The following is a 26,142-nucleotide window of genomic DNA, read 5'->3' as shown; positions in this document are numbered from 1 at the left end:
GTGTAGCCCGCCTAGAACGACGGCAGGGGCGTCCTGCTCGGGCCCGACGCGTTCTGGATCGGCCAGTGCGTCGCCGGGTGGATGTAGGCGGGGGGCGCAGCCGGCGGGGTGGTGTGCGGGCCGGCCAAGTACAGGGAGATGCCCTGGACGGCCGTCACAAGGTCCCGCAGGGTGCTGGTCATCTCCTCCGGCGTGAAGACGGAGATTGTCGGCGGTGCGGAAGTGACGGGGGCCGGCGGCGCGGAGGTGATCGGGGTCGGCAACGTTGGGGACCCGGCAGTGGTCATCGGGGCGGTGGTGATGATGGGCAGCGGTGGCGTGGGTGTTGATGACGACATGATCGAACCCTAGTCTCTGGATACCAAATTGGTAGCAACAGGGGTCCTACCGGACCTGCTCCGGAGGTTGTAGGGGAAGGATGGAGTGGGACGGGGCGATGATCGGGCGCGCCGACGGCTGGGCGCCGTCGCGTCGGAGGGAGATGGCGGCGGCGGCTAGGGTTCCGGCTCCTCTGGGAGCCGGGCAATAGGGATAATAATATTCTTATTGTTTAATTCCAAAAAGAGTCTTACAGCCTATATTTATAACCTAGATAACTTGCATAAGAATTAACCTAAGATAACTTGCATAAGAATTAACCTAAGATAACTTGTGGGCTAAGATTGCCCGGTGGGCCTAGCTAAACCGGCCATAACAATGTGCTAATTACCGGGCGTAGCGGAGCGCGCCAACACCTCTAGTTTGGATGGAAACAAAACCTGAACATGTTCATCTTTATGGTGGTTCGTTCTGATCTTGTTCAATTTGCTAAGCCAAAAACGCGCACTCAAATTCTTTCTCACTGATTATCCAAGCAAGTTGGCTGGGACGAGTGATCCTACCAGCACCACAGTGAACTGTTCCGAATGCGAGTGTCGGGTACCTATACTTTCCAGTTTCACATCATTTCCTAAAATGATTATCTCATTGTTTACCATTCTCGCAATTCATTACTTGATAGTGACTTTCTTATTGTTTAATTGAACATATGGATCCTGAGAGATCTACTGGTGCCTTTAACACCTTCAAAGATACCAATCACTTTTTAAAATTTTCTGAATTTTCTGAAATTCATACAAACGTGAAAATGTATCTCTGTCACGCCATGTTTTTTACACGTAAAGTCACGTGATGCATAAAATATATTTCTTCTGTGTAATCACAACTAGCATGACGAATAAAAGCTCATAGCATATTCTTACAGAGATGGTTAAAAGTTCATATACTAATCAACATAATAAACACTATACATACTCTGCAATTCGGAACTCATCCCTATGAACCAACCGATGGGCACATATAGCTTTTCTGTGACTCTTGTCCAAACTAAAAATAGCTGATTATGATCAATTTAGTATGTTTATTACATTATGCTCGGATCTATAAATATCTCATAAGATCTATAAATGCTACTTGAAGATATGTGGCATGAGACTACATAGATGGCCCTGGACGCTTCTTCCCTGACAAGGATGCTTCAGGCTTATCATCCACACAACTTGGAACAAAGCGAACCAGATGAACAAACGCATTGTATGGTGGTAACCTTGATTCCCAAGAGATCAGCCTAAAATCTCCCTTCGTTGGAACAATATGGCCTGGTTCTGCTAGTAAGTCCCCGAATATGATTTTGGGTAGACTATTATCCAGACAGCTAGCAGAGGGTATAAGGCGAGTAGCAGGAGACAAGAGGTGGTGAGGGCCGAAGTGCACCGGACGGCCTTGATCGAAAATGCCATTTGGATGGCAGCCAAACCTGGACATGATCATCTTCCTTGTGATTCTGATCTTGTTCAATGTGCTAAGACAGAAATGGGCATTTAGATTGTTTCTCACTGCATATCCAAGCAAGTTAGCTGAAATGAGTGATCCTTCCAGCACGACAGCGAACTCTTCCACTATCGTTGCTAACCGAGGATGGTCTCCCGGGTTCACGCTTCCGAATGCGAGCGTCTTGAGCAGGTACCTGTACTCCTCGAATGCCAGACGGTTCAGAGAAATACTCTGGACGGTCCCAAGTTTCTTCAAGCTTTCATTTCGACCTAAGATTATCACTTTGCTTCCTGTTTTCATACCCGTAACAGATGAATAGAATGTCCTCCAGTCATCGTCATCTACATCGGAAGCAAACTCGACAACTACCAGTGTCTTCCCTGACGGAATATCATGGTTTGTCATCCTGGTAAGATCGTCTCCACTCAGGTGCAAAATAACTGTGAAGTGAGAACGCACAGTTTCATGGCTGCATACATGTGCAACAAGAGTTTTCTTCCCAACTCCACGTCCACCAATGATCGGTAGTACCGCCGGAGGACCAGGTATGTCCTGTTGCAGCAAGAAGTTGATGATCTTCTGCTTCTCGACATGCCGACCAAACATGAAGTTGTCGACCTGAAGATAGGCATCATACGGTCTCCGGGAGATGCGCTCGCATCCGCCCAAAAGCACAACAAACTCCACCATGTCAGCAACAGCGGCTTCCAGATTCTGAAGTGCACTTTGTAATCCCGAGTTGGAGGCCTTGTTTGCCGAAGAACTATTGGTTGTGCGAGGACGTTTGAAAGGAATGACATAATCGGACGAGGTAAATGAATCGCTCACCAAGTCCTTGGATGCCTCCTTATGTTGCCGGTACCTGATGCTGTCCAAGACATGGTACCCTTGGTACATGGCTGCCGATAGCTGCTTCAACTGCATGAGCATACAAGAGTTGGTGATGTGGCGTCCATCCGCCTCCTCGACGACCGTGTGAACTCTCAACAAGAGTTGTTGCAGCCTCTCCACCTTCTGCTCCGAGTACAGACGATCCGCATATTTGTTCATGAGGAAAGAGATGAATCGGCTGGCAAGGTCACCTGTAACGGCGGATATTGCAAGATCCATCTCAAAGTCTTCTGAGGTAGGTGTGTCTGAATACCAACTATAGCCTAGACCGGAGGTTTTCTTTTGGAAAAGAAGGTTAAAAATCAATCGATGCATACGGCCATTTTTATTAATTATTCAACAAAGGTCTGACAAGAACATACATCAAGCCATCTGAAGCCACCACTCACACTTTCAAACTCGATAACATGGAGTGCTCTCACTCGCTATATCTAAAATCGGTATCACCGTCGATCCATCCACATAATGTACGAAGAAACTTCCTTCATGCCTATGGCAGCTGTTACATCGTGTTTATGTGAAAAAAATGTTGACTACTGGGATCAAGGTGCCAAGAAGAAAGATCCAAGGCTACCTGTCAGCTTTCAACATCGTAGTACTGAACTACTGATAGCCTGATACATAAGTAAGGAAACGGACAGATGAGGTCAATTCAGCTTGATGCAATAGGTATACGTTAACGTCCAGTCTCGATTCAGCTACCGTGTATGCATGTATGGTCATTCGTCATCCTATTGGCCAAGCTTGCCGTCCACTCAGAGACAGTGCAGTAGCGACAGGCTTATCTTTCAGGTCAATCTCATCGTTCGATGATAAAATAATTCAGTAAAATTTATAATCGCATCAAATTGATACTACAAACTGTATAAAACTAATCTCAATCCCTGCATGCACACAGCCAAAACAAAGGAGCACATCAAGTAAAAGGTAACAATGACTTCAAACCGGAGAGGAGCATATACGAGTTTCAGGCATTAGTCATATTTGCTTTTACGACTACATTATATGGTTGGAGTCATTGTTATTGCATATATGAGTTTCAGTCATTATTAGTCTTATTTGCTTTTATGGCTACAGTATATGGTTTGAGTCATTGTTACCATATATTTTCTTCTGATGCAAGCCTGTATCTACACTCCCATTCTCATTTGATCATTTCCTTCTTTTTTTTCTATTCTGCAGGGCACATGTCTTTCAAGTACGACAAAAATATTGTAGTTAGCTTGTTGGGTATATCATTGCTGTTGTCTCCTAATTTTTGTGAGGAACAAATGGTGTACATTTTGAGATGCCTAGAAAGGTTGGGAGGTGACTTGTACTGCTGCTTCCTCCTGCAATTTTTAATGCTCTGACAAGGGTTATCTTAGCTGCTATGTTGGAATGGGCAATAGCAGAGTAGCAGACAAGTATGCTACAAAGTTAATGCAAGCTGATTGAAGTGATTTATTTTAACCTCACAGTTGCATTTTGTTGGTAAATTTTGGTGTAGTTTGATTGCTGTTGTGGATTGGTGGGACAATGTCACTTGCAAACAGAGTTCTGCTGCAGATATTTTTGGTGAGTAACTAAGTTTGTAGTTTGCCAAGTTTAATTCATTTGACTTTCCCGTGCAATTTCAAGGGAAGTCGACAGCTTATCTTAACAATGCCCTGTAATTGTAAACAAACTTGTAAGAAATTACATTATTTCATGTCCGGAGCAGTTTTATTAACTACATTACCATTTTAGCAAACCAAAAAGTGTATTATTTGATGCAGAGCTTCTACTTAGTGCGTGTTAAATGCCCTTTCTTTATAACAGTACTTTGTTTTTTGGATAGTGTCAGTATAATTTTTTTAAGCAAGTAAACAACAGAAGGGGGAGAATTTACCCATTAGTTGATAGTGACTTTCTTATTGTTTTATTGAACATAGTATTCCAAAGCACCATCCGGCAATAAGTTGAACCCATTGAAAGCTTCCTTCGAATAGGATGGATCTCGAGAGATCTACTAGTGCCCATAACACCTTCAAAAATACCAATCATTTTTTTATTTTGTGAATTTTATGAAATTCATATAGATGGGAAAATGTATCTCAGTCACATGATGTTTTTTTTACACGAAAAGTCACATGATGCATACAATATATTTCTTCTCTGTAATCACACCAACCATGATGAATAAAAGCTCATAACATGTTCTTAGATAGTTAAAGGTTCCTATACTAATCAAGATAATCAATGCTATACATGATCTGCCAATTCGGAACCCATCCGTACGAACCAACCAATGGCACATACATATCTTTTCCTGTGACTCTTTTCCAAACCAAAAAGGAAAGGAGCTGATTATGCAATTTGGTAAGTTTATTATTACATTATACTCAGATCTATAAATATCTCAAAAGATATGTAAATGCTGCTTGAAGATATGTGGCATGAGACTAGGCAGATGGCCCCAGACGCTTCTTCCCTGACAAGGATGCTTCAGGCTTATCATCGACACAACTTGGAACAAAGTGAACCAGATGAGAAAATGAAGTGTATGGCGGTAACCTTGACTCCCATGCGACTAGCCAAAAATCTCCCTTCGGTGGAACAGTATGGCCTGCTTCTGCTAGCGAGTCCCCAAATACCAGTTTGGGTAGACTACTATTTGGAGAGCTACGAGAGGGAGCGGCAGGAGACAAGAGGTAGTGAGGGCCGAGGTGTACCGGACGGCCTTGATCCAAAAGCTCATTTGGATGGGTGCCAAACCTGGAGATGTTCATCTTCATTGTGATTTTGATCCTGTTCAATGTGGTAAGCCAGAAATGGGCGTTCAGGTTCTTTCTCACTGCGTGTGCAATCAAGTTTCCTGGGATGAGTGATCCTCCCAACACCACAGCAAACTCTTCCACTATCGCTGCTAACCGCGGATGGTCCCTGGGGTTCGCGCTTCCGAATGCGAGTGTCTTGAGCAGGTACTTGTACTCCTCGAATGCCAGACGGTTCAGAGAAATAGTCTGGACAGTCCCAAGTTTCTTCAACCTTTCATTTCAGCCTAAGATTATCACTTTGCTTCCTCTGTCCATGCTGGTAACAGAGGAATAGAATGTCCTCCAGTCATCGTCATCTACATCAGAAGCAAACTCGACAACTACCAGTGTCTTCCCTGATGGAAATTCATGATCTCTTATTCTGGTAACATCGTCTCCACTCAGGTGCAAAATAACTGCAAAGTGAGAACACACCCTGTCATACCTGCATACATGTGCAACTAGAGTTCTCTTCCCAACTCCACGTCCACCGACGATTGGTAGCACTGCCGGAGGACCAGGTATGTTCTCTTCCAGCAAGAAGCTGATGATCTGCTGCTTCTCGACATGCCGACCAAACATGAAGTTGTCGACATGAAGATAGGCGTCGTAGGGTCTATGGGCGAGGCGCTCGCATCCGCCCAAAAGCACAACAAACTCCACCATATTAGCAACAGCAGCTTCCAGATTCTGGAGTACACTTTGTAACTCCGAATTGGAGGCCTTGTTTGTCCAAGAACTATTGGTTGTGCGAGGCAGCTAGGCCAGGGCTACCTTATTTGAGTACGACTAATTAAGCTAAGCACAATCTCGGTGCTGCAATTTGCAATAATATCAACCGGCTCATTTAGTTTCAAACATCAGAAATTCTAATCGGTCTAAGATGTTTTGCAATAATAATTTGAATGATGGTCTATGTTTTTTGGATGCATGATTTACTATTATCGTTGGCTTTGTCGTGGTGAGATTTGCAAATTAGATTCCATATCGATGTGTTCCAATAAACAAATTGCCAGTACTTGTCAGGTTATTGTACTTACTTGCCTATTATTCACAGGCAGTCATCGTGATGTGTTGCATGCTTGGTTAAGATTTTAGTTGTGTCAACTACCACGTTGTTTCATACAGCTTTCCATTTTTGCAAAACTGTGGCTGCCGGGATAATTGCTATGGTTGCTTCCACCGGCAGAGCTTCAGCAAGGCTGAAAGGGCCATGGCCCGCCCTGGGTTGGAGAAAAAAAATGGCATGAAGTCTAGCCCATATTAATGCATTGATTTTTAATTTGATAGTGTTGTTTGTACTATCAGGCCCACCCAACATATTTTTTGTAGCTCCGCCACTAGTTGCTTCCCTAGTTGCCAGATTAATTATATCAAGTTTTCATGTGTATTTTGTGTAACTTGTCATGCTTGCACAACCTTTGGTTTGTCATCCTACACACGGGGGTTGCCACTTGCCATACACACACACACACACACACACACACACATGATTATCAGGTTTAATCAAGCGTAATTGCCAGATGTATACACATGGTTGCCAAGTTAGTTTGGTTGTCGGGGATTTTTTTGGCAGGGGTTGCCGGGTTTTAAGCACTGATTTATAGACAAGTTGCTAGGTTTTAACATGTATAATTGCCATGCTTTAAGAAAAAAATGAGTTACTTATCAGGTTTAGCAGGACAAAAGGGTGTAGTTGCTCGGTTACTCCGCCTATGTCTTCTAGGCATAGCCGGTCCCAAGCCCGGGTAAAGGAGGAGGGTTGTGATAGGCTTGGCGAGCCAACGTAAAAACTAGCCAGTCCCATAGGTATGAAACCGATTTGAGCGAGAGTAATACTAGGATGGGTGACCTCCTGGGAAGTCCTTGTGAAAGAGTTTCATATCTAAGGGTTGTGATAGGCTTGGCGAGCCAACGTAAAAACTAGCCAGTCTTTTGGGTATGAAACCCATTTGGGCGAGAGTAGTACTAGGATGGGTGACCTCCTGGGAAGTCCTCGTGAAAGGGTTTCATATCTAGCCTACCCCAACTTGTTTGGGATCAAAGGCTTCGTAAATGGATAAATGGAATGCTACGAATCAGCCGTCTGATCAGCACGCTGGTGACCGTTGGATGACAGCAACGCCACAGGAGTAGTAAGCGCGCGACTACTTCAATGCAGCGCTGCTATCATGTTATGCTTTTTTACACAAAAAGTCACTCTCGGTGATCACACCTACCATTGACGAATAAAAGCTCATAACATGTTCTTACAGAGATAGTTAGGTTCCTATACTAAACAACATAATCAATATTGTACATACGCTGCCAGTTCGGACCCCATCCCTATGAACCAACCCATGGCACATATAACTTTTCCTGTGACTCTTGTCCAAACTGAAAAAAGGTGATTATGATCAATTTGGTATGTTTATCTTTACATTATACTCAGAGCTTTAAATATCTCATAAGATCTATAAATGCTACTTGAAGATATGTGGCATGAGACTACGCAGATGGCCCCAGACGCTTCCTCCCTGACAAGGGTGCTTCAGGCTTATCATCCACACAACTTGGAACAAAGCGAGACAGATGAACAAACGCAGTATATGGTGGTAACCTTGATTCCCAAGAGATCAGCCTAAAATCTCCCTTCGTTGGAGCAATATGGCCTGGTTCTGCTAGTACGTCCCCGAATATGACTTTGGGTAGACTACTATCCAGACAGCTAGCAGAGGGTATAAGGCGAGCAGCAGGAGACAAGAGGTGGTGAGAGCCAAAGTGCACCGGACGGTCTTGATCGAAAAGGCCATTTGGATGGCAGCCAAACCTGGACATGATCATCTTCCTTGTGATTCTGATCTTGTTCAATGTGCTAAGCCAGAAATGGGCATTTAGATTGTTTCTCACTGCATATCCAAGCAAGTTAGCTGAAACAAGTGATCCTTCCAACACCACAGCGAACTCTTCCACTATCGTTGCTAACCACGGATGGTCTCCTGGCTTCAGGCTTCCGAATGCGAGCGTCTTGAGCAGGTACCTGTACTCCTCGAATGCCAGACGGTTCAGAGATATACTCTGGACAGTCCCAAGTTTCTTCAAGCTTTCATTTCGGCCTAAGATTATCACTTTGTTTCCTCTGTCCATGCACGTAACAGATGAATAAAATATTTTCCAGTCATCATCATCTACATCGGAAGCAAACTCGACAACTACCAGTGTCCTCCCTGACGGAATTTCATGGTATGTTATTCTCGTAAGACCGTCTCCGTTCCTCCCTGACGGAATTTCATGGTATGTTATTCTCGTAAGACCGTCTCCGTTCAGGTGCAAAATAACTGCAAAGTGAGAACGCACCCTGTCATACCTGCATACATGTGCAACTATTGGAGGCCTTGTTTGGCGAACAACTATTTTGGTTGCGCAAGCACGTTTGAAAGGAATGATATAATCAGACGAGGCAGATGAGTTTTGCAAAAAAAATACCTGCATACATGTGCAACAAGAGTTTTCTTCCCAACTCCACGTCCACCAACGACTGGTAGCACTGCCGGAGGACCAGGTATGTTCTCTTGCAGCAAGAAGTTGATGATCTTCTGCTTCTCGACATGCCGACCAAACATGAAGTTGTCGACCTGAAGATAGGCATCATACGGTCTCCGGGAGATGCGCTCGCATCCGCCCAAAAGCACAACAAACTCCACCATGTCAGTAACAGCACCTTCCAGATTCTCAAGTGCACTTTGTAATCCCGAGTTGGAGGCCTTGTTTGTCGAAGAATAGGCTGTCCGAGCACGTTTGAAAGGAATGATATAATCGGACGAGGTAGATGAATCGCTCACCAAGTCCTTGGATGCCTCCTTATGTTGCTTGTACCTGACGTTGTCCAACACATGGTACCCTTGGTACATGGCTGACGATAGCTGCTTCAACTGCATGAGCATACAAGAGTTGGTGATGCATCGTCCGTCCGCCTCCTCGACGACCGTGTGAACTCTCAACAAGAGTTGTTGTAGCCTCTCCGCCTTCTCCTCTGAGCATACATGATCCGTGTATTTGTTCATGAGAAAAGAGATGAATCGGCTGGCGAGGTCACCTGTAACGGCAGATATTGCAAGATCCATTTCCAAATCTTCTGAGCTAGGTGTAGGAAAGAGAAAGAGTGAGTTATGCACGTTGTATGTGTCACATATACTAGACCTAGAACGGAGAGATGAACAAGCTTTTACTTCAGGCCTATGGCATCACATTTATGAAGAAAATCTACTACGGGATCAAGGAGCCAAGAAGAAAGATCCTAGTTCACCCGCAAAATAAATAAAAAATAAAAAAACTCAGCTTTCAACATTGAATTGGTACAGAAGCAAGAAACTAACGGTAAGACAGGTCAGTTCAGCTTGATGCAATACGTCAAGGTCTTCGTCAACCTCAAAGACTCGACCCAGCTAGGCTACCGTGTATGGTTATCCGTCATCGTACTGGTCAAGTTTGCCGTCCGAGTAAGACAAGCGCGGATAGGATTTTCTTGCGGGTCAATCACGTTGTTACCCAAGGACGCGACTACAGTCTACAAGACAGAACCCAAGGCCGCCTGAGGGGATCGGTCTCTCACCGCCGGCGCCCCAATCCGCGCCGCATCTCAGCGCTGGGGGTCACACCTGATCCCATCGAGATCTCCTACTTCACCTGCGGCGGCGTCGTTGGAGAGAAAGGAGGGGTCTACGGGATCGGGAGGGGGCCGTGGTGAGCCGAGGCGTGAGATCGGGCGGGAGGAGCGCCAGTGGTCGCAATGGCGAGTATCGTTCTCTCTCGTGATGGATCCTGGTGTGTGGATCGAAGGGCGGCTTCGATTCACCCATCATTCAAGATGGGTGGTTCTTCTCGATCTGGAGAATGACGTCCTCGCCGGCGATTATCTTCCAGTCGGAGACGTGATTGAGGTAGGTCTTCAATTCAAGCTTGATGATTATAACATAGTTGTTGGCGAGTATGTGCAGATAGACCTACGTTCGAAGGCATCCGAGGTGATCGATCTGACGGAGTCGATTCAGGCAAGACCGGGAGGACGTTTTTGGGCGCTTCTGGAGAGCGACGACGAAGATCAAGCGGAGTGTGTCCCCTCCAGGGTCATGGCTTTGCCGGCTGTCGGGCTGTTGCCGGAGCCCATGATTAAGATCGTTCGACGTTGCTCAAATTTTGAAAACTCCAAGCCGGCTATGAAGCCCTGGATCGGACCGATCCCTAAGGTAAGTAGAGAACCTATGACCTTGTCTCAATTTTTGCCGGATGATTGGACTTTAGTGACGCGAAAGAAGAAGGGAAAGATTGGCCGGCCGCCGGTGGCGAGTTCGGGCACTGTTCGTGCGGCCAGACGGGCTTCGCCGCCGATCAGAGGGATCAGCGAGATCCGTGCCGACAAGTCTCGCCGTTTGAATTCGATCTTGGGCCTCAGTGGCCCCGATCAGGCATCGGGAGACGTGGGCCGGCCTGCCGATGGGTATGAGGCCCATCGCGCGGCAGATCCACCTGGGTCGTTAACTGGGTGCGTGGCCCAGCCTAACGAGGATTCTGTGGGGGCGACCGTATACGTACAGAATCCCTGCATGCGTGCAATCGATCTCCAGGTCATGTACGTTCGGCCGCCGTCGCTGTGCCCTAGTTTGCGCCGGGGAGGCACGCCGGGGTTTCGCCGCTGTGGCCCGGGGAGAGCGGCGCGCATTCCTCCTCTTGGGTCCATGGCAGGCCGCGGGGCTGCGGCGCCGCCCGCTAAGAAGCAGCCGGCCGCTGCTGCTGTTGGTCGGGGTGGGGCTGCTCTGTAGCCGGGCGGTGCGGCACTGCCGCCGGCGATGAGCGCGGGGCGCGGGGCCCTGGGGCAGCCTGGCCAGAGGCCGCCGGCGGGCGGTGGTGTGCCGCCAGGCACCCAGGGTCGCGGCGTTGGCCTTGTGGGCGCTCGGCCACCGGGGCAAGTACCCATCCATGCTATGGCCGGAAGAGGCGGGCTCAGGCCTCCGGCGCCGAGTGCGGCATCTGTGGCTCAGCCGGCGGCAGGTCGTGGTGGGCCCCAGCCTCAGGCGCCGGGCGATGCCGGTGTGGTTCCGGCTGGCCGTGGTGGAGGGCCTCGGCCTTCTGGGGGCGTGCCATTGCCATCGAGCAATCAGCCTCGGGCCGCACCTCCGCCCCATCACGTTGCGAGGCCGACGCAAAACCGGTCAGGTCCGACTCAGACAAGACAGTATTCTACCAATAGAGAGCCCACTGATCCGCCCCGAGGCCAGTGGGGGGATGACGGGTATGATGCGTATGGTGAGGGACGGCATCGTGGTTCCTCGTCCACGGGAGGAGGTCGTGGCCATGCCTGGTGGAGTGATGGGTCTGCCGAGAGACCGTTTCTCGGCCCTCCAGGCGGATTTGTTGAAGGAGCCACATGCCCAAACTACCATCAGAGAGGAGGCTATCAGGGTCATCGTGGTGGTTGGGGAGGGGGCCGTGGGAGGTTTCGCCGCCCGCCTCCGCCTAAGGTAGTTGTTGAGCACGCGGCGTCAGCACTGGAGGCCGATCACGCGTCCACTGATCTTCCTTCCCAGGCGATGGAGGTTGTGACTGCCTTGGCCAGTGTTGAGGTTCCTGTGACTGGGACTGTGGCAGAGGCTATTGACAGGTCGGATGCTGAGAGGGCGTCCAAGTATGCGCGCAAGAAGGAAAAGATGCTTTGCTATCGTTGTGGGGAGAAGGGCCACTTTATTGCTGAGTGTGTGGCCGAGCTGTGTGAGTCATGTGGCAAGCCGGCACATGCCTCGGGGGAGTGCCCGTTCTTGCGTGACCAGGCTCCATCGCTGACTTTGTACGGAGTCTACTGTGCTGAGCTTATGTTCTTTGAGTCACCGGCTGCGCGAGAGATTCTGGAGGAGACCCAGAGTTTGACCACCGGGGTTGTGAAAGCTACCCAGGGCGGCGTGACTGAGGCTCAGATCGTGCGGAGGCTTCAGGAGCTGGCTCCGGGGGACTTTTGGTGGGAGCTGGTTGGTCTCGAAGAAAAGGTTTTTAAGGTTGATTTCCCCACGGTGGATGGCTTGCAGCGGTTGTTGAGCTTTAGTTTGTGTAGAGTTCCTGGCACTTCGTGCATTCTGGAGTTTCATGAGTGGAAGAAGGTGGAGCCTAAGGGAAAGCCGCTTACACAGGTCTGGTTGCGGTTTGTAGGGGGGCCGTCTAAGCCTTTGCAGGATGTTCGAGTTGTGGCCAGTTTGGGTATGATGGTTGGGAAGACGGAGAGAGTTGATATGGCTTTTACCCGGGCTCATGGGGTGGCCCGGCTTTTAGTCAGTATTCTGGATATTGAGTTCGTGCCTGATGTGGTCAACTGGACTTATAGGGGAGAGGTGTTCCCGCTCGAGATTGAGTTTGAGGACACTGATCTGTTTGCTGATGTAGTTAATGGGAATGATGTTGATATGCACGAGGGAGATGGCGGTGCGGGAGCCAATGGGGCACAGACTGATGAGTCCACACGAGAGGGGTCTAACGGCTCTCTCCCAGATGCTCAGTTGCCCGGGGATGGGACCGGGGTTGAGCCGGCAGCATCACCTTTGGTGCCTATGACTTCGTTGCGGTTTGGGTCCTTTGATCCAGCATCTGCGCCGCCCAGACTTTGGAGTGACCGGGTAGACTCTGATGATATGTTTGAGCGCACGCTTCCTCCGTTGGAGTTTGAGGGAGCTGGCGGTTCTGTGCCTGGACGCTTGGTGAGGGCCCCATCGGCGAGAACTCTGGATGGAGTTGGGGTGGGGGAGCCGGAGGTTGCTTCTCTTTCCCTTGTTCCTCCTGTGGTCGAGGCTCCGGTGCGGTTTGCTGCTGCTGAGCTGGTGTTGGAGGGAGGGGGTTCGGGGCAGGAGGCCTTGACTTTCCCCCTCCATTTCCCGACGCCGGTGAGGTCGGTCACGTTGGAGTCGGCTAGCTCCAGGGGAGGGAGCCCGAGGCAGGCAGCCTCGGCTCCCGCTACTCCGGTTGTAGCGGCGTTGGGAGGGGGGCTGGGGCAGGTGGCCCTGGCCCCTCCTTCGTCCCAGGCGGTCAGGAGGACCGTCTCTCCTTCGCCGACGGCTCTTCCGTTTGCGCCGGCGGGTGGGGCGGGAGGAGGGCGCGGGCAGGCGGCCCATGTTATCCCCTCTCCGTTTGTACACGTGGCCGCAGACCCCGGTGTGGGGCACCTATCTGAGGGGCTTGGGAGCCCGCAGCTGCCCTCTCCGGTAACCTCGGTTGACCCTTTGAGGGACTCGGCGCCAGGCTTTACTAGGGAGGAGGTTATCGCTTTTGGCGGGATCCCAGACCCCGTCTCGACGGGAAGACGGATGAGTGCTCGCATCCACGAGCTCCCGGAGGTGGATGATATTTAGCAGCGGTGCGCTATGAGGGCGACCAAGCTTCAGGATGCTGCATTATCTTCTGGTATGTCCGTCAACATCTCTAATTCTTTATTGCATTTTTTTAATGAGGAGATTATAAATAATGCAAACCAATTAGGAGTTTCACTAGGTGCTACGGATAGTGAGATTACCAATTCGGTGAATGATCTGTTAGATTTGGAGGCGGAGCGTGCCTTAGAGACTATTCGTAATCTTGCAGCGGTTAAACCAATGAATGATGATGAGATTGGTGCGTTAGGGGTTAGAGTGCTCGATAATCTGTGTGCGGATCTAGCACCCCCCAGTCATGAGTCTGAGGACGATGATGTGCCCCTAGAGAATGATACTGGTAGTTTAATTGAACCCGGTTATGAGGACCGAGCGTCAGAGCCTAGTAAACCAAAGCACAAGTGGAAACGGAAGATCTATCCCGATTCCGCGGTTCGTAGGAGTGCTAGGATTCGGACCACTAAAAAATTCCATGATGAAATATGAAAGGAATCTTTTGGAATAGCAGAGGTCTGAAGGACTTGGCTAAAAGAAGGTTCCTTGCTGAGGCATCCTTAGAGCAGCGTTTAGATTTCATTGCTCTATCGGAGACTGGTGGAGATAATTTTGTGCCCCAGTTTCTTTCCTCTCTTGTGGGTGGTATTGATTTCGATTGGCACTGCCTCCCTCCGCGAGGAAGATCGGGTGGTATCTTACTCGGTGGGAGATGCGATTTGCTTGAAGTCCAAAGTGTAGTGATGGGCGACTTCACGGTGAAGTTTCGAGTCAGGTCTAAGATAGATGGTTTCAACTGGGCTTTGGTGGCGGTCTATGGTGCCGCACAGCCCGAGCTTAAACCGGAGTTTCTGGCGGACCTTGTTCGAATCTGTGAGTCAGAATAGCTTCCAATTTTAGTTGGAGGTGATTTCAATATCATTAGGAGGAGAGAGGAGAAGAACAATGATAACTTTGATGGCAGATGGTCGTTTATGTTCAATACCATTATTGAAAGCCTGGATCTGAGGGAGATAGAGCTTTCTGATAGAAAGTTTACCTGGGCTAATGCTCTGCCAAACCCGACTTATGAAAAACTTGATCGAGTTCTCGCGAGCGTGGAGTGGGAACAAAAGTTCCCTCTGGTTACGGTGCAAGCTCTATCGAGGGGAATATCCGATCACACACCCTCGTTCGTAGACTCAGGGGAGCTGAACCACGTGGGTAACAAGAACACCTTCTCTTTCGAGATGTCATGGTTCGAACGCGAGGGGTTCTTGGACTTGATTGCCAGGGAATGTGATAGAGGTGCAGGAGGTAGGACTGCGATCGAGCGTTGGCAGAATAAGATTAGGCATTTGAGAAGTTTCTTACGAGGTTGGGCTAAGCACCTCAGTGGTGTGTATAAGATTGAAAAGGATAGACTCCTTTCTCTTATACAGGCTCTGGACATAAAGGCCGAATCCATGATTTTACTGCCAGCTGAGCTTCAGGTTAAAACTCAGGCGGAGAATAGGTTGAAAGAACTGCTCCGCGAAGAAGAATTGAAGTGGGCTTTGCGTGCTAAAGTCCGCAAAGTGGTCCAAGGGGACACGAATACTCAATTCTTTCATTTGATAGCTAATGGTAAGCACAGAAAGAAGCGTATCTTTCAGCTTGAACAAGATGAGGGCACTATTGTAGGACAAGATAACCTAAAAACATGTATTAACGAGTATTATAAGCAGTTATTTGGACCTCCGGAGGATAATTGTGTGTCCCTCGATGAGTCCAGGACTGAGGATGTGCCTCAGTTATCGGCTGCCGAAATGATATTCTGGTTGCCCCGTTCTCAAAGAAGGAGGTGTTTGATGCTATTGCACAGATGAAAAACAATAAGGCTCCCGGTCTGGATGGATTCCCGGCCGAGTTCTATAAAAAGTGCTGGCACATTATTAAGGGGGATTTGCTACCTATGTTCCATGATCTGTTCTCTGGACAGCTTCACTTATTTCACTTGAATTTTGGAACTATCACACTGCTTCCTAAGAAAACGGATGTTGTGAGGATTGAGCAATTCAGGCCGATCTGCCTCCTCAATGTTAGTTTCAAAATTTTCACCAAGGTCGGGACTAATAGGCTCACACAGATTGCGCATTCTGTGGTGCAACAGTCCCAAACTGCTTTCATGCCGGACAGAAATATCCTTGAAGGGGTGGTCGTCCTGCATGAAACGCTCCATGAAATCCATTCCAAAAAATTAGATGGAGTAATTTTTAAGGTGGATTTCGAGAAAGCGTACGATAAGGTCAAATGGCCATTCCTCCAACAGTCATTGTGTATGAAAGGTTTTGATGAAGCCTGGCGCCGACAGGTGGAATCATTTACGCAAAAAGGTAGTGTGGGAATTAAAGTTAATGATGACATAGGTCATTACTTCCAGACACATAAAGGCCTAAGACAAGGAGATCCGATGTCTCCTATCATGTTTAACATTGTGGTGGATATGTTAGCAATTCTGATAGGAAGGGCTAAGGAAAATGGTCAAGTAGGTGGATTGGTACCTCATCTTGTTGATGGAGGTGTATCCATCCTTCAGTACGCTGATGATACAATTATCTTTATGGAGCATGACTTGGCCAAGGCGAGAAATATGAAGCTTGTGTTATGCCTATTTGAACAATTGACCGGGTTAAAGATTAACTTTCATAAGAGCGAGCTGTTCTGTTTTGGTCGAGCCAAAGACAAACAGGAGGCTTATAGGCAATTGTTTGGGTGCGAGTTGGGAGAGTTACCCTTCTCTTACCTAGGTATTCCAATCCACCATCGTAGGCTGACAAACAGAGAGTGGAAGTGCATCGAGGACCGATTTGAGAAGAAACTGAGTTGCTGGAAGGGCAAGCTCATGTCATACGGAGGCCGATTAATCCTGATAAATTCGGTGCTCACCAGTATGCCTATGTTTCTCCTATCGTTCTTTGAGGTCCCAGTTGGTGTTAGGAAGAGACTGGACTTCTATCGATCGCGTTTCTTTTGGCAGGGTGATGAGCTTAAAAGAAAATATCGGCTTGCTAAATGGGATATCATCTGTAGACCGAAAGACCAAGGGGGTCTCGGTATTGAGAATCTAGAAGTTAAGAACAGATGCCTTCTTAGCAAGTGGCTGTGGAAGGTCTCAACGGAGAATGATGCCATGTGGGCTCAAATCCTTCGCAGCAAGTACCTCCAGACAAAAACTTTGCCCCAGGTTACAGTCAGGCCGACCGATTCCCCTTTCTGGAAAGGACTGATGAAAGTTAGACAATCTTTGTTTAATAGGATAAAGTTTGTTATTGGAAATGGCACTAGTACACGTTTCTGGGAGGATACTTGGCTCAGTGACACACCCTTGGCCATCCAATATCCGTCTTTGTACCGTATTGTTCAACGACGTGAGGTGTTCGTCGCATCGGTATTTCAATCTATCCCCCTTAATATTCAGTTCCGACGGACGCTAGCGGGCAACCGTTGGGAAGAATGGCTCCGTCTAGTTAGGAGACTGATGGAGGTCCAGCTTTCTCAACAACCCGATGAACTACGCTGGAAACTGACTAAGTCTGGAGTATTCACAGTTAAATCAATGTATATTGATGTTATAAATTCAAACTCCATTCCTACCTCCAAGCATGTTTGGGATGTCAAAGTTCCTTTGAAAATAAAAGTGTTTATGTGGTTTGTCCATAAACAAGTTATTTTAATCAAGGACAACTTGATAAAGCGTAATTGGACAGGACCTAGTAGGTGTAGTTTCTGTGATCGGGATGAGACAATCAAACACCTCTTTTTTGATTGCCCGTTGGCCAAAGTACTTTGGCAGATGGTCCACATTGCTTTTAATATCAATCCACCGAATTCTGTTAACGCATTATTTGGGACATGGCTTAATGGGATTGAGCCTGACTTAGCGAGACACATTCGGATTGGTGTTTGCGCTTTGATGTGGACTATCTGGACTTGCAGAAATGATTTGGTTTTTTAATAGAATATCATGTATCCACTTTTTGCAGGTTATATTCCGAACTACGGCACTGATCCGTTCGTGGTCGCTACTCACCCCGACGGAGGCCAGGGAGCATTTGGTTACTGGATCTTTCCGCTGGGAGATGGTAGCTCGGGATATCTTCAACCGGTTTGGATGGCGGTCATGTAATAAGATAGGCATTTAGTTTACCTACCTAGTTTTAGCCAGCCGGTTGTGGCATCTTTTCATGGCTAGTTGGTGTTTCTAGCCCGTTTTGGCTCTGTGTGAACTTTCTTTACTTTTTCATTACTTTTGGAGACCTTGGAACCATGTTTGCACTGCTTTATTTGGTTAATAAAATGGCCGTATGCATCACTCTGATGCAGAGGCCGGGGAGTCCCCCTTTTAAAAAAAGTGTGTGAACTGACCAAAACTATTGGACGCTAGTACTTCCTTCGTCTCAAAATGTAGCGTATTTAGATATATTTTTTGTGTGTCAAGCTTAGCAAAGTTTAACAAATTTTATAATACAGTACTAAAAAAATATCTAACACGAAAATATATCTCAGGACCTTGTCTAATGATATGAATTTGATATTCTAAATGTATATATTTTTCTTTCGAAATTTGGTCAAGGTTTATAGTTTAACTTTTGAAAAAAAGCCAATTGAATTTGTGCCCCTAACTTTAACCCACTACTGATATTTGCCCCTAAAAGCATTTTAGGTCGCCTGAATGCTCTTCCGTCGTTTGACAGCTACTTTGAAAATTCATATGAATCAGAAAAATGCAAATAAGATATCAAAATGCTTGAAAAAACACTAGCTATCACGTATGTCATTTACATTGATCACCTATATATATGTTCATTCATTTGCATTCATCCTAAACAAATTATTAATGTTATTAGGTTTAAATAGTGTTTTTCATGAATGCAAATGACATACACATATGAGTGATGTTTCACTGAACATTTTGATATCTTTATTACATTTTTCTGAGTTCATATGAATTTTTTAAGTAACGGTCAAACAACCTTCACCTGATGGAAGGGCATCCGGGTGACCTAAAATGCTTTGGTAAGGGCAAATATGAGCACACCAAAAAATTAGGGGCAAATTTGAACAGAACAAAAAAAATTAGGGGCAAATATCAGTAGTGGATTCAAGTTAGGGGGGAATGTAAATGTCCCCCAAAAATGTATATGCACACATTATTGGATGAAGGTAGTAGGAGTACCATATTTTTTTGTGGGGAATGGGAGATTGGTTAACTTAACAAGGCAAATCATTCATACAAAGACTGAAAATATGATCCGTACAAGAGTAGCCACACCGTAGTTCACGAATTGCTTCGCCCATAGGCAGCTAGGCCAGGGCTACCTTATTTGAGTACGACTAATTAAGCTAAGCACAATCTCGGTGCTGCAATTTGCAATAATATCAACCGGCTCATTTAGTTTCAAACATCAGAAATTCTAATCGGTCTAAGACGTTTTGCAATAATAATTTGAATGATGGTCTATGTTTTTTGGATGCATGATTTACTATTATCGTTGGCTTTGTCGTGGTGAGATTTGCAAATTAGATTCCATTTTGATGTGTTCCAATAAACAAATTGCCAGTACTTGTCAGGTTATTGTACTTACTTGCCTATTATTTACATGCAGTCATCGTGATGTGTTGCATGCTTGGTTAATATTTTAGTTGTGTCAACTACCACGTTGTTTCATACAGCTTTCCATTTTTGCAAAACTGTGGCTGCCGGGATAATTGCTATGGTTGCTTCCACCGGCAGAGCTTCAGCAAGGCTGAAAGGGCCATGGCCCGCCCTGGGTTGGAGAAAAAAAATGGCACGAAGTCTAGCCCATATTAATGCATTGATTTTTAATTTGGTAGTGTTGTTTGTACTATCAGGCCCGCCCAACATATTTTTTGTAGCTCCGCCACTAGTTGCTTCCCTAGTTGCCAGATTAATTATATCAAGTTTTCATGTGTATTTTGTGTAACTTGTCATGCTTGCACAACCTTTGGTTTGTCATCCTACACACGGGGGTTGCCACTTGCCATACATACACACACACACACACACACATGATTATCAGGTTTAATCAAGCGTAATTGCCAGATGTATACACATGGTTGCCAAGTTAGTTTGGTTGTCGGGGAACTTTTTGGCAGGGGTTGCCGGGTTTTAAGCACTGGTTTATAGACAAGTTGCTAGGTTTTAACATGTATAATTGCCATGCTTTAAGAAAAAAATGAGTTAGTTATCAGGTTTAGCAGGACAAAAGGGTGTAGTTGCTCGGTTAAATCTAGAGATAAGAAAAAGCTATGATTAATTTTTGGCGGCTGCTACGAATCAGCCGTCTGATCAGCGCGCTGGTGACCGTTGGATGACAGCAACGCCACAGGAGTAGTAAGCGCGCGACTACTTCAATGCAGCGCTGCTATCATGTTATGCTTTTTTACACAAAAAGTCACTCTCGGTGATCACACCTACCATTGACGAATAAAAGCTCATAACATGTTCTTACAGAGATAGTTAGGTTCCTATACTAAACAACATAATCAATATTGTACATACGCTGCCAGTTCGGACCCCATCCCTATGAACCAACCCATGGCACATATAACTTTTCCTGTGACTCTTGTCCAAACTGAAAAAAGGTGATTATGATCAATTTGGTATGTTTATCTTTACATTATACTCAGAGCTTTAAATATCTCATAAGATCTATAAATGCTACTTGAAGATATGTGGCATGAGACTACGCAGATGGCCCCAGACGCTTCCTCCCTGACAAGGGTGCTTCAGGCTTATCATCCACACAACTTGGAACAAAGCGAGACAGATGAACAAACGCAGTATATGGTGGTAACCTTGATTCCCAAGAGATCAGCCTAAAATCTCCCTTCGTTGGAGCAATATGGCCTGGTTCTGCTAGTACGTCCCCGAATATGACTTTGGGTAGACTACTATCCAGACAGCTAGCAGAGGGTATAAGGCGAGCAGCAGGAGACAAGAGGTGGTGAGAGCCAAAGTGCACCGGACGGTCTTGATCGAAAAGGCCATTTGGATGGCAGCCAAACCTGGACATGATCATCTTCCTTGTGATTCTGATCTTGTTCAATGTGCTAAGCCAGAAATGGGCATTTAGATTGTTTCTCACTGCATATCCAAGCAAGTTAGCTGAAACAAGTGATCCTTCCAACACCACAGCGAACTCTTCCACTATCGTTGCTAACCACGGATGGTCTCCTGGCTTCAGGCTTCCGAATGCGAGCGTCTTGAGCAGGTACCTGTACTCCTCGAATGACAGACGGTTCAGAGATATACTCTGGACAGTCCCAAGTTTCTTCAAGCTTTCATTTCGGCCTAAGATTATCACTTTGTTTCCTCTGTCCATGCACGTAACAGATGAATAAAATATTTTCCAGTCATCATCATCTACATCGGAAGCAAACTCGACAACTACCAGTGTCCTCCTTGACGGAATTTCATGGTCTGTTATTCTCGTAAGACCGTCTCCGTTTAGGTGCAAAATAACTGCAAAGTGAGAACGCACCCTGTCATACCTGCATACATGTGCAACTATTGGAGGCCTTGTTTGGCGAACAACTATTTTGGTTGTGCAAGCACGTTTGAAAGGAATGATATAATCAGACGAGGCAGATGAGTTTTGCAAAAAAATACCTGCATACATGTGCAACAAGAGTTTTCTTCCCAACTCCACGTCCACCAACGACTGGTAGCACTGCCGGAGGACCAGGTATGTTCTCTTGCAGCAAGAAGTTGATGATCTTCTGCTTCTCGACATGCCGACCAAACATGAAGTTGTCGACCTGAAGATAGGCATCATACGGTCTCCGGGAGATGCGCTCGCATCCGCCCAAAAGCACAACAAACTCCACCATGTCAGTAACAGCACCTTCCAGATTCTCAAGTGCACTTTGTAATCCCGAGTTGGAGGCCTTGTTTGTCGAAGAATAGGCTGTCCGAGCACGTTTGAAAGGAATGATATAATCGGACGAGGTAGATGAATCGCTCACCAAGTCCTTGGATGCCTCCTTATGTTGCTTGTACCTGACGTTGTCCAACACATGGTACCCTTGGTACATGGCTGACGATAGCTGCTTCAACTGCATGAGCATACAAGAGTTGGTGATGCATCGTCCGTCCGCCTCCTCAACGACCGTGTGAACTCTCCACAAGAGTTGTTGTAGCCTCTCCGCCTTCTCCTCTGAGCATACATGATCCGTGTATTTGTTCATGAGAAAAGAGATGAATCGGCTGGCGAGGTCACCTGTAACGGCAGATATTGCAAGATCCATTTCCAAATCTTCTGAGCTAGGTGTAGGAAAGAGAAAGAGTGAGTTATGCACGTTGTATGTGTCACATATACTAGACCTAGAACGGAGAGATGAACAAGCTTTTACTTCAGGCCTATGGCATCACATTTATGAAGAAAATCTACTACGGGATCAAGGAGCCAAGAAGAAAGATCCTAGTTCACCCGCAAAATAAATAAAAAATAAAAAAACTCAGCTTTCAACATTGAATTGGTACAGAAGCAAGAAACTAACGGTAAGACAGGTCAGTTCAGCTTGATGCAATACGTCAAGGTCTTCGTCAACCTCAAAGACTCGACCCAGCTAGGCTACCGTGTATGGTTATCCGTCATCGTACTGGTCAAGTTTGCCGTCCGAGTAAGACAAGCGCGGATAGGATTTTCTTGCGGGTCAATCACGTTGTTACCCAAGGACGCGACTACAGTCTACAAGACAGAACCCAAGGCCGCCTGAGGGGATCGGTCTCTCACCGCCGGCGCCCCAATCCGCGCCGCATCTCAGCGCTGGGGGTCACACCTGATCCCATCGAGATCTCCTACTTCACCTGCGGCGGCGCCGTTGGAGAGAAAGGAGGGGTCTACGGGATCGGGAGGGGGCCGTGGTGAGCCGAGGCATGAGATCGGGCGGGAGGAGCGCCGGTGGTCGCAATGGCGAGTATCGTTCTCTCTCGTGATGGATCCTGGTGTGTGGATCGAAGGGCGGCTTCGATTCACCCATCATTCAAGATGGGTGGTTCTTCTCGATCTGGAGAATGACGTCCTCGCCGGCGATTATCTTCCAGTCGGAGACGTGATTGAGGTAGGTCTTCAATTCAAGCTTGATGATTATAACATAGTTGTTGGCGAGTATGTGCAGATAGACCTACGTTCGAAGGCATCCGAGGTGATCGATCTGACGGAGTCGATTCAGGCAAGACCGGGAGGACGTTTTTGGGCGCTTCTGGAGAGCGACGACGAAGATCAAGCGGAGTGTGTCCCCTCCAGGGTCATGGCTTTGCCGGCTGTCGGGATGTTGCCGGAGCCCATGATTAAGATCGTTCGACGTCGCTCAAATTTTGAAAACTCCAAGCCGGCTATGAAGCCCTGGATCGGACCGATCCCTAAGGTAAGTAGAGAACCTATGACCTTGTCTCAATTTTTGCCGGATGATTGGACTTTAGTGACGCAAAAGAAGAAGGGAAAGATTGGCCGGCCGCCGGTGGCGAGTTCGGGCACTGTTCGTGCGGCCAGACGGGCTTCGCCGCCGATCAGAGGGATCAGCGAGATCCGTGCCGACAAGTCTCGCCGTTTGAATTCGATCTTGGGCCTCAGTGGCCCCGATCAGGCATCGGGAGACGTGGGCCGGCCTGCCGATGGGTATGAGGCCCATCGCGCGGCAGATCCACCTGGGTCGTTAACTGGGTGCGTGGCCCAGCCTAACGAGGATTCTGTGGGGGCGACCGTATACGTACAGAATCCCTGCATGCGTGCGATCGATCTCCAGGTCATGTACGTTCGGCCGCCGTCGCTGTGCCCTAGTTTGCGCCGGGGAGGCACGCCGGGGTTTCGCCGCTGTGGCCCGGGGAGAGCGGCGCGCATTCCTCCTCTTGGGTCCATGGCAGGCCGCGGGGCTGCGGCGCCGCCCGCCAAGAAGCAGCCGGCCGCTGCTGCTGTTGGTCGGGGTGGGGCTGCTCCGTAGCCGGGCGGTGCGGCACTGCCGCCGGCGATGAGCGCGGGGCGCGGGGCCCTGGGGCAGCCTGGCCAGAGGCCGCCGGCGGGCGGTGGTGTGCCGCCAGGCACCCAGGGTCGCGGCGTTGGCCTTGTGGGTGCTCGGCCACCGGGGCAAGTACCCATCCATGCTATGGCCGGAAGAGGTGGGCTCAGGCCTCCGGCGCCGAGTGCGGCATCTGTGGCTCAGCCGGCGGCAGGTCGTGGTGTGCCCCGGCCTCAGGCGCCGGGCGTTGCCGGTGTGGTTCCGGTTGGCCGTGGTGGAGGGCCTCGGCCTTCTGGGGGCGTGCCGTTGCCATCGAGCAATCAGCCTCGGGCCGCACCTCCGCCCCATCACGTTGCGAGGCCGACGCAAAACCGGTCAGGTCCGACTCAGACAAGACAATATTCTACCAATAGAGAGCCCACTGATCCGCCCCGAGGCCAGTGGGGGGATGACGGGTATGATGCGTATGGTGAGGGACGGCATCGTGGTTCCTCGTCCACGGGAGGAGGTCGTGGCCATGCCTGGTGGAGTGATGGGTCTGCCGAGAGACCGTTTCTCGGCCCTCCAGGCGGATTTGTTGAAGGAGCCACATGCCCAAACTACCGTCAGAGAGGAGGCTATCAGGGTTATCGTGGTGGTCGGGGAGGGGGCCGTGGGAGGTTTCGCCGCCCGCCTCCGCCTAAGGTAGTTGTTGAGCACGCGATGTCAGCACTGGAGGCCGATCACGCGTCCACTGATCTTCCTTCCCAGGCGATGGAGGTTGTGACTGCCTTGGCCAGTGTTGAGGTTCCTGCGACTGGGACTGTGGCAGAGGCTACTGACAGGTCGGATGCTGAGAGGGCGTCCAAGTATGCGCGCAAGAAGGAAAAGATGCTTTGCTATCGTTGTGGGGAGAAGGGCCACTTTATTGCTGAGTGTGTGGCCGAGCTGTGTGAGTCATGTGGCAAGCCGGCACATGCCTCGGGGGAGTGCCCGTTCTTGCGTGACCAGGCTCCGTCGCTGACTTTGTACGGAGTCTATTGTGCTGAGCTTATGTTCTTTGAGTCACCGGCTGCGCGAGAGATTCTGGAGGAGACCCAGAGTTTGACCACCGGGGTTGTGAAAGCTACCCAGGGCGACGTGACTGAGGCTCAGATCGTGCGGAGGCTTCAGGAGCTGGCTCCGGGGGACTTTCGGTGGGAGCTGGTTGGTCTCGAAGAAAAGGTTTTTAAGGTTGATTTCCCCATGGTGGATGACTTGCAGCGGTTGTTGAGCTTTAGTTTGTGTAGAGTTCCTGGCACTTCGTGCATTCTGGAGTTTCACGAGTGGAAGAAGGTGGAGCCTAAGGGAAAGCCGCTTACGCAGGTCTGGTTGCGGTTTGTAGGGGGGCCGTCTAAGCCTTTGCAGGATGTTCGAGTTGTGGCCAGTTTGGGTATGATGGTTGGGAAGACGGAGAGAGTTGATATGGCTTTTACCCGGGCTCATGGGGTGGCCCGGCTTTTAGTCAGTATTCTGGATAATGAGTTCGTGCCTGATGTGGTCAACTGGACTTATAGGGGAGAGGTGTTCCCGCTCGAGATTGAGTTTGAGGACACTGATCTGTTTGCTGATGTAGTTAATGGGAATGATGTTGATATGCACGAGGAGATGGCGGTGCGGGAGCCAATGGGGCACAGACTGATGAGTCCACACGAGAGGGGTCTAACGGCTCTCTCCCAGATGCTCAGTTGCCCGGGGATGGGACCGGGGTTGAGCCGGCACCATCACCTTCGGTGCCTATGACTTCGTTGCGGTTTGGGTCCTTTGATCCAGCATCTGCGCCGCCCAGACTTTGGAGTGACCGGGTAGACTCTGATGATATGTTTGAGCGCACGCTTCCTCCGTTGGAGTTTGAGGGAGCTGGCGGTTCTGTGCCTGGACGCTTGTTGACGGCCCCATCGGCGAGGACTCTGGATGGAGTTGGGGTGGGGGAGCCGGAGGTTGCTTCTCTTTCCCTTGTTCCTCCTGTGGTCGAGGCTCCGGTGCGGTTTGCTGCGGCTGAGCTGGTGTTGGAGGGAGGGGGTTCGGGGCAGGAGGCCTTGACTTTCCCCCTCCATTTCCCGACGCCGGTGAGGTCGGTCACGTTGGAGTCGGCTAGCTCCAGGGGAGGGAGCCCGAGGCAGGCAGCCTCGGCTCCCGCTACTCCGGTTGTAGCGGCGTTGGGAGGGGGGCTGGGGCAGGTGGCCCTGGCCCCTCCTTCGTCCCAGGCGGTCAGGAGGACCGTCTCTCCTTCGCCGACGGCTCTTCCGTTTGCGCCGGCGGGT

The 26,142-nt window shown here is 48.7% G+C and overlaps 3 protein-coding genes and 1 pseudogene across 3 annotated transcripts; all 4 read right to left on the bottom strand.

Moving 5' to 3' along the window:
* Positions 1-1,187: 1,187 nt before the first annotated feature.
* Positions 1,188-2,947, bottom strand: LOC123128262 (uncharacterized). The gene has a single exon (XM_044548229.1). The coding sequence runs from the start codon at positions 2,920-2,922 to the stop codon at positions 1,474-1,476; it is 1,449 nt and encodes a 482-aa protein (XP_044404164.1). The 5' UTR covers positions 2,923-2,947; the 3' UTR covers positions 1,188-1,473.
* A 2,082-nt stretch (positions 2,948-5,029) lies between these two features.
* LOC123129671 (putative disease resistance protein At3g14460) lies at positions 5,030-7,015 on the bottom strand (annotated as a pseudogene).
* Positions 7,016-7,857: 842 nt separating this feature from the next.
* LOC123130895 (putative disease resistance protein RGA3) lies at positions 7,858-9,583 on the bottom strand. Its single transcript, XM_044550685.1, has 3 exons — positions 8,946-9,583; positions 8,758-8,826; positions 7,858-8,706 (listed from the first exon to the last, which is right to left on the bottom strand). Exons 1-3 carry the CDS (start codon positions 9,581-9,583, stop codon positions 7,968-7,970), a joined length of 1,446 nt encoding a protein of 481 aa, XP_044406620.1. The 3' UTR covers positions 7,858-7,967.
* A 10,893-nt stretch (positions 9,584-20,476) lies between these two features.
* Positions 20,477-22,150, bottom strand: LOC123130894 (putative disease resistance protein RGA3). Its single transcript, XM_044550684.1, has 2 exons — positions 21,513-22,150; positions 20,477-21,394 (listed from the first exon to the last, which is right to left on the bottom strand). The coding sequence occupies exons 1-2, from the start codon at positions 22,148-22,150 to the stop codon at positions 20,587-20,589; spliced, it is 1,446 nt and encodes a 481-aa protein (XP_044406619.1). The 3' UTR covers positions 20,477-20,586.
* Positions 22,151-26,142: the final 3,992 nt, after the last annotated feature.

This window comes from Triticum aestivum, chromosome 6A (genome assembly GCF_018294505.1).
Source record: "Triticum aestivum cultivar Chinese Spring chromosome 6A, IWGSC CS RefSeq v2.1, whole genome shotgun sequence".
NCBI classification, from domain to species: Eukaryota; Viridiplantae; Streptophyta; class Magnoliopsida; order Poales; family Poaceae; genus Triticum; species Triticum aestivum.
This window is presented reverse-complemented; position numbering and strand designations above follow the sequence as displayed.

What these genes read in the sequence shown, in the direction of transcription:
- LOC123128262 (XM_044548229.1), bottom strand. Translation starts at nt 2,922, where the DNA reads ATGGATCTTGCAATATCCGCCGTTACAGGTGACCTTGCCAGCCGATTC.
- LOC123130895 (XM_044550685.1), bottom strand. Translation starts at nt 9,583, where the DNA reads ATGGATCTTGCAATATCTGCCGTTACAGGTGACCTCGCCAGCCGATTC. An exon ending in CTTGTTGCACATGTATGCAG is followed by an intron (nt 8,827 to 8,945) that starts GTATTTTTTTTG and finishes ACATGTATGCAG; the next exon opens with GTATGACAGGGTGCGTTCTC. An exon ending in GACGGTCTTACGAGAATAAC is followed by an intron (nt 8,707 to 8,757) that starts ATACCATGAAAT and finishes TACGAGAATAAC; the next exon opens with ATACCATGAAATTCCGTCAG.
- LOC123130894 (XM_044550684.1), bottom strand. Translation starts at nt 22,150, where the DNA reads ATGGATCTTGCAATATCTGCCGTTACAGGTGACCTCGCCAGCCGATTC. An exon ending in CTTGTTGCACATGTATGCAG is followed by an intron (nt 21,395 to 21,512) that starts GTATTTTTTTGC and finishes ACATGTATGCAG; the next exon opens with GTATGACAGGGTGCGTTCTC.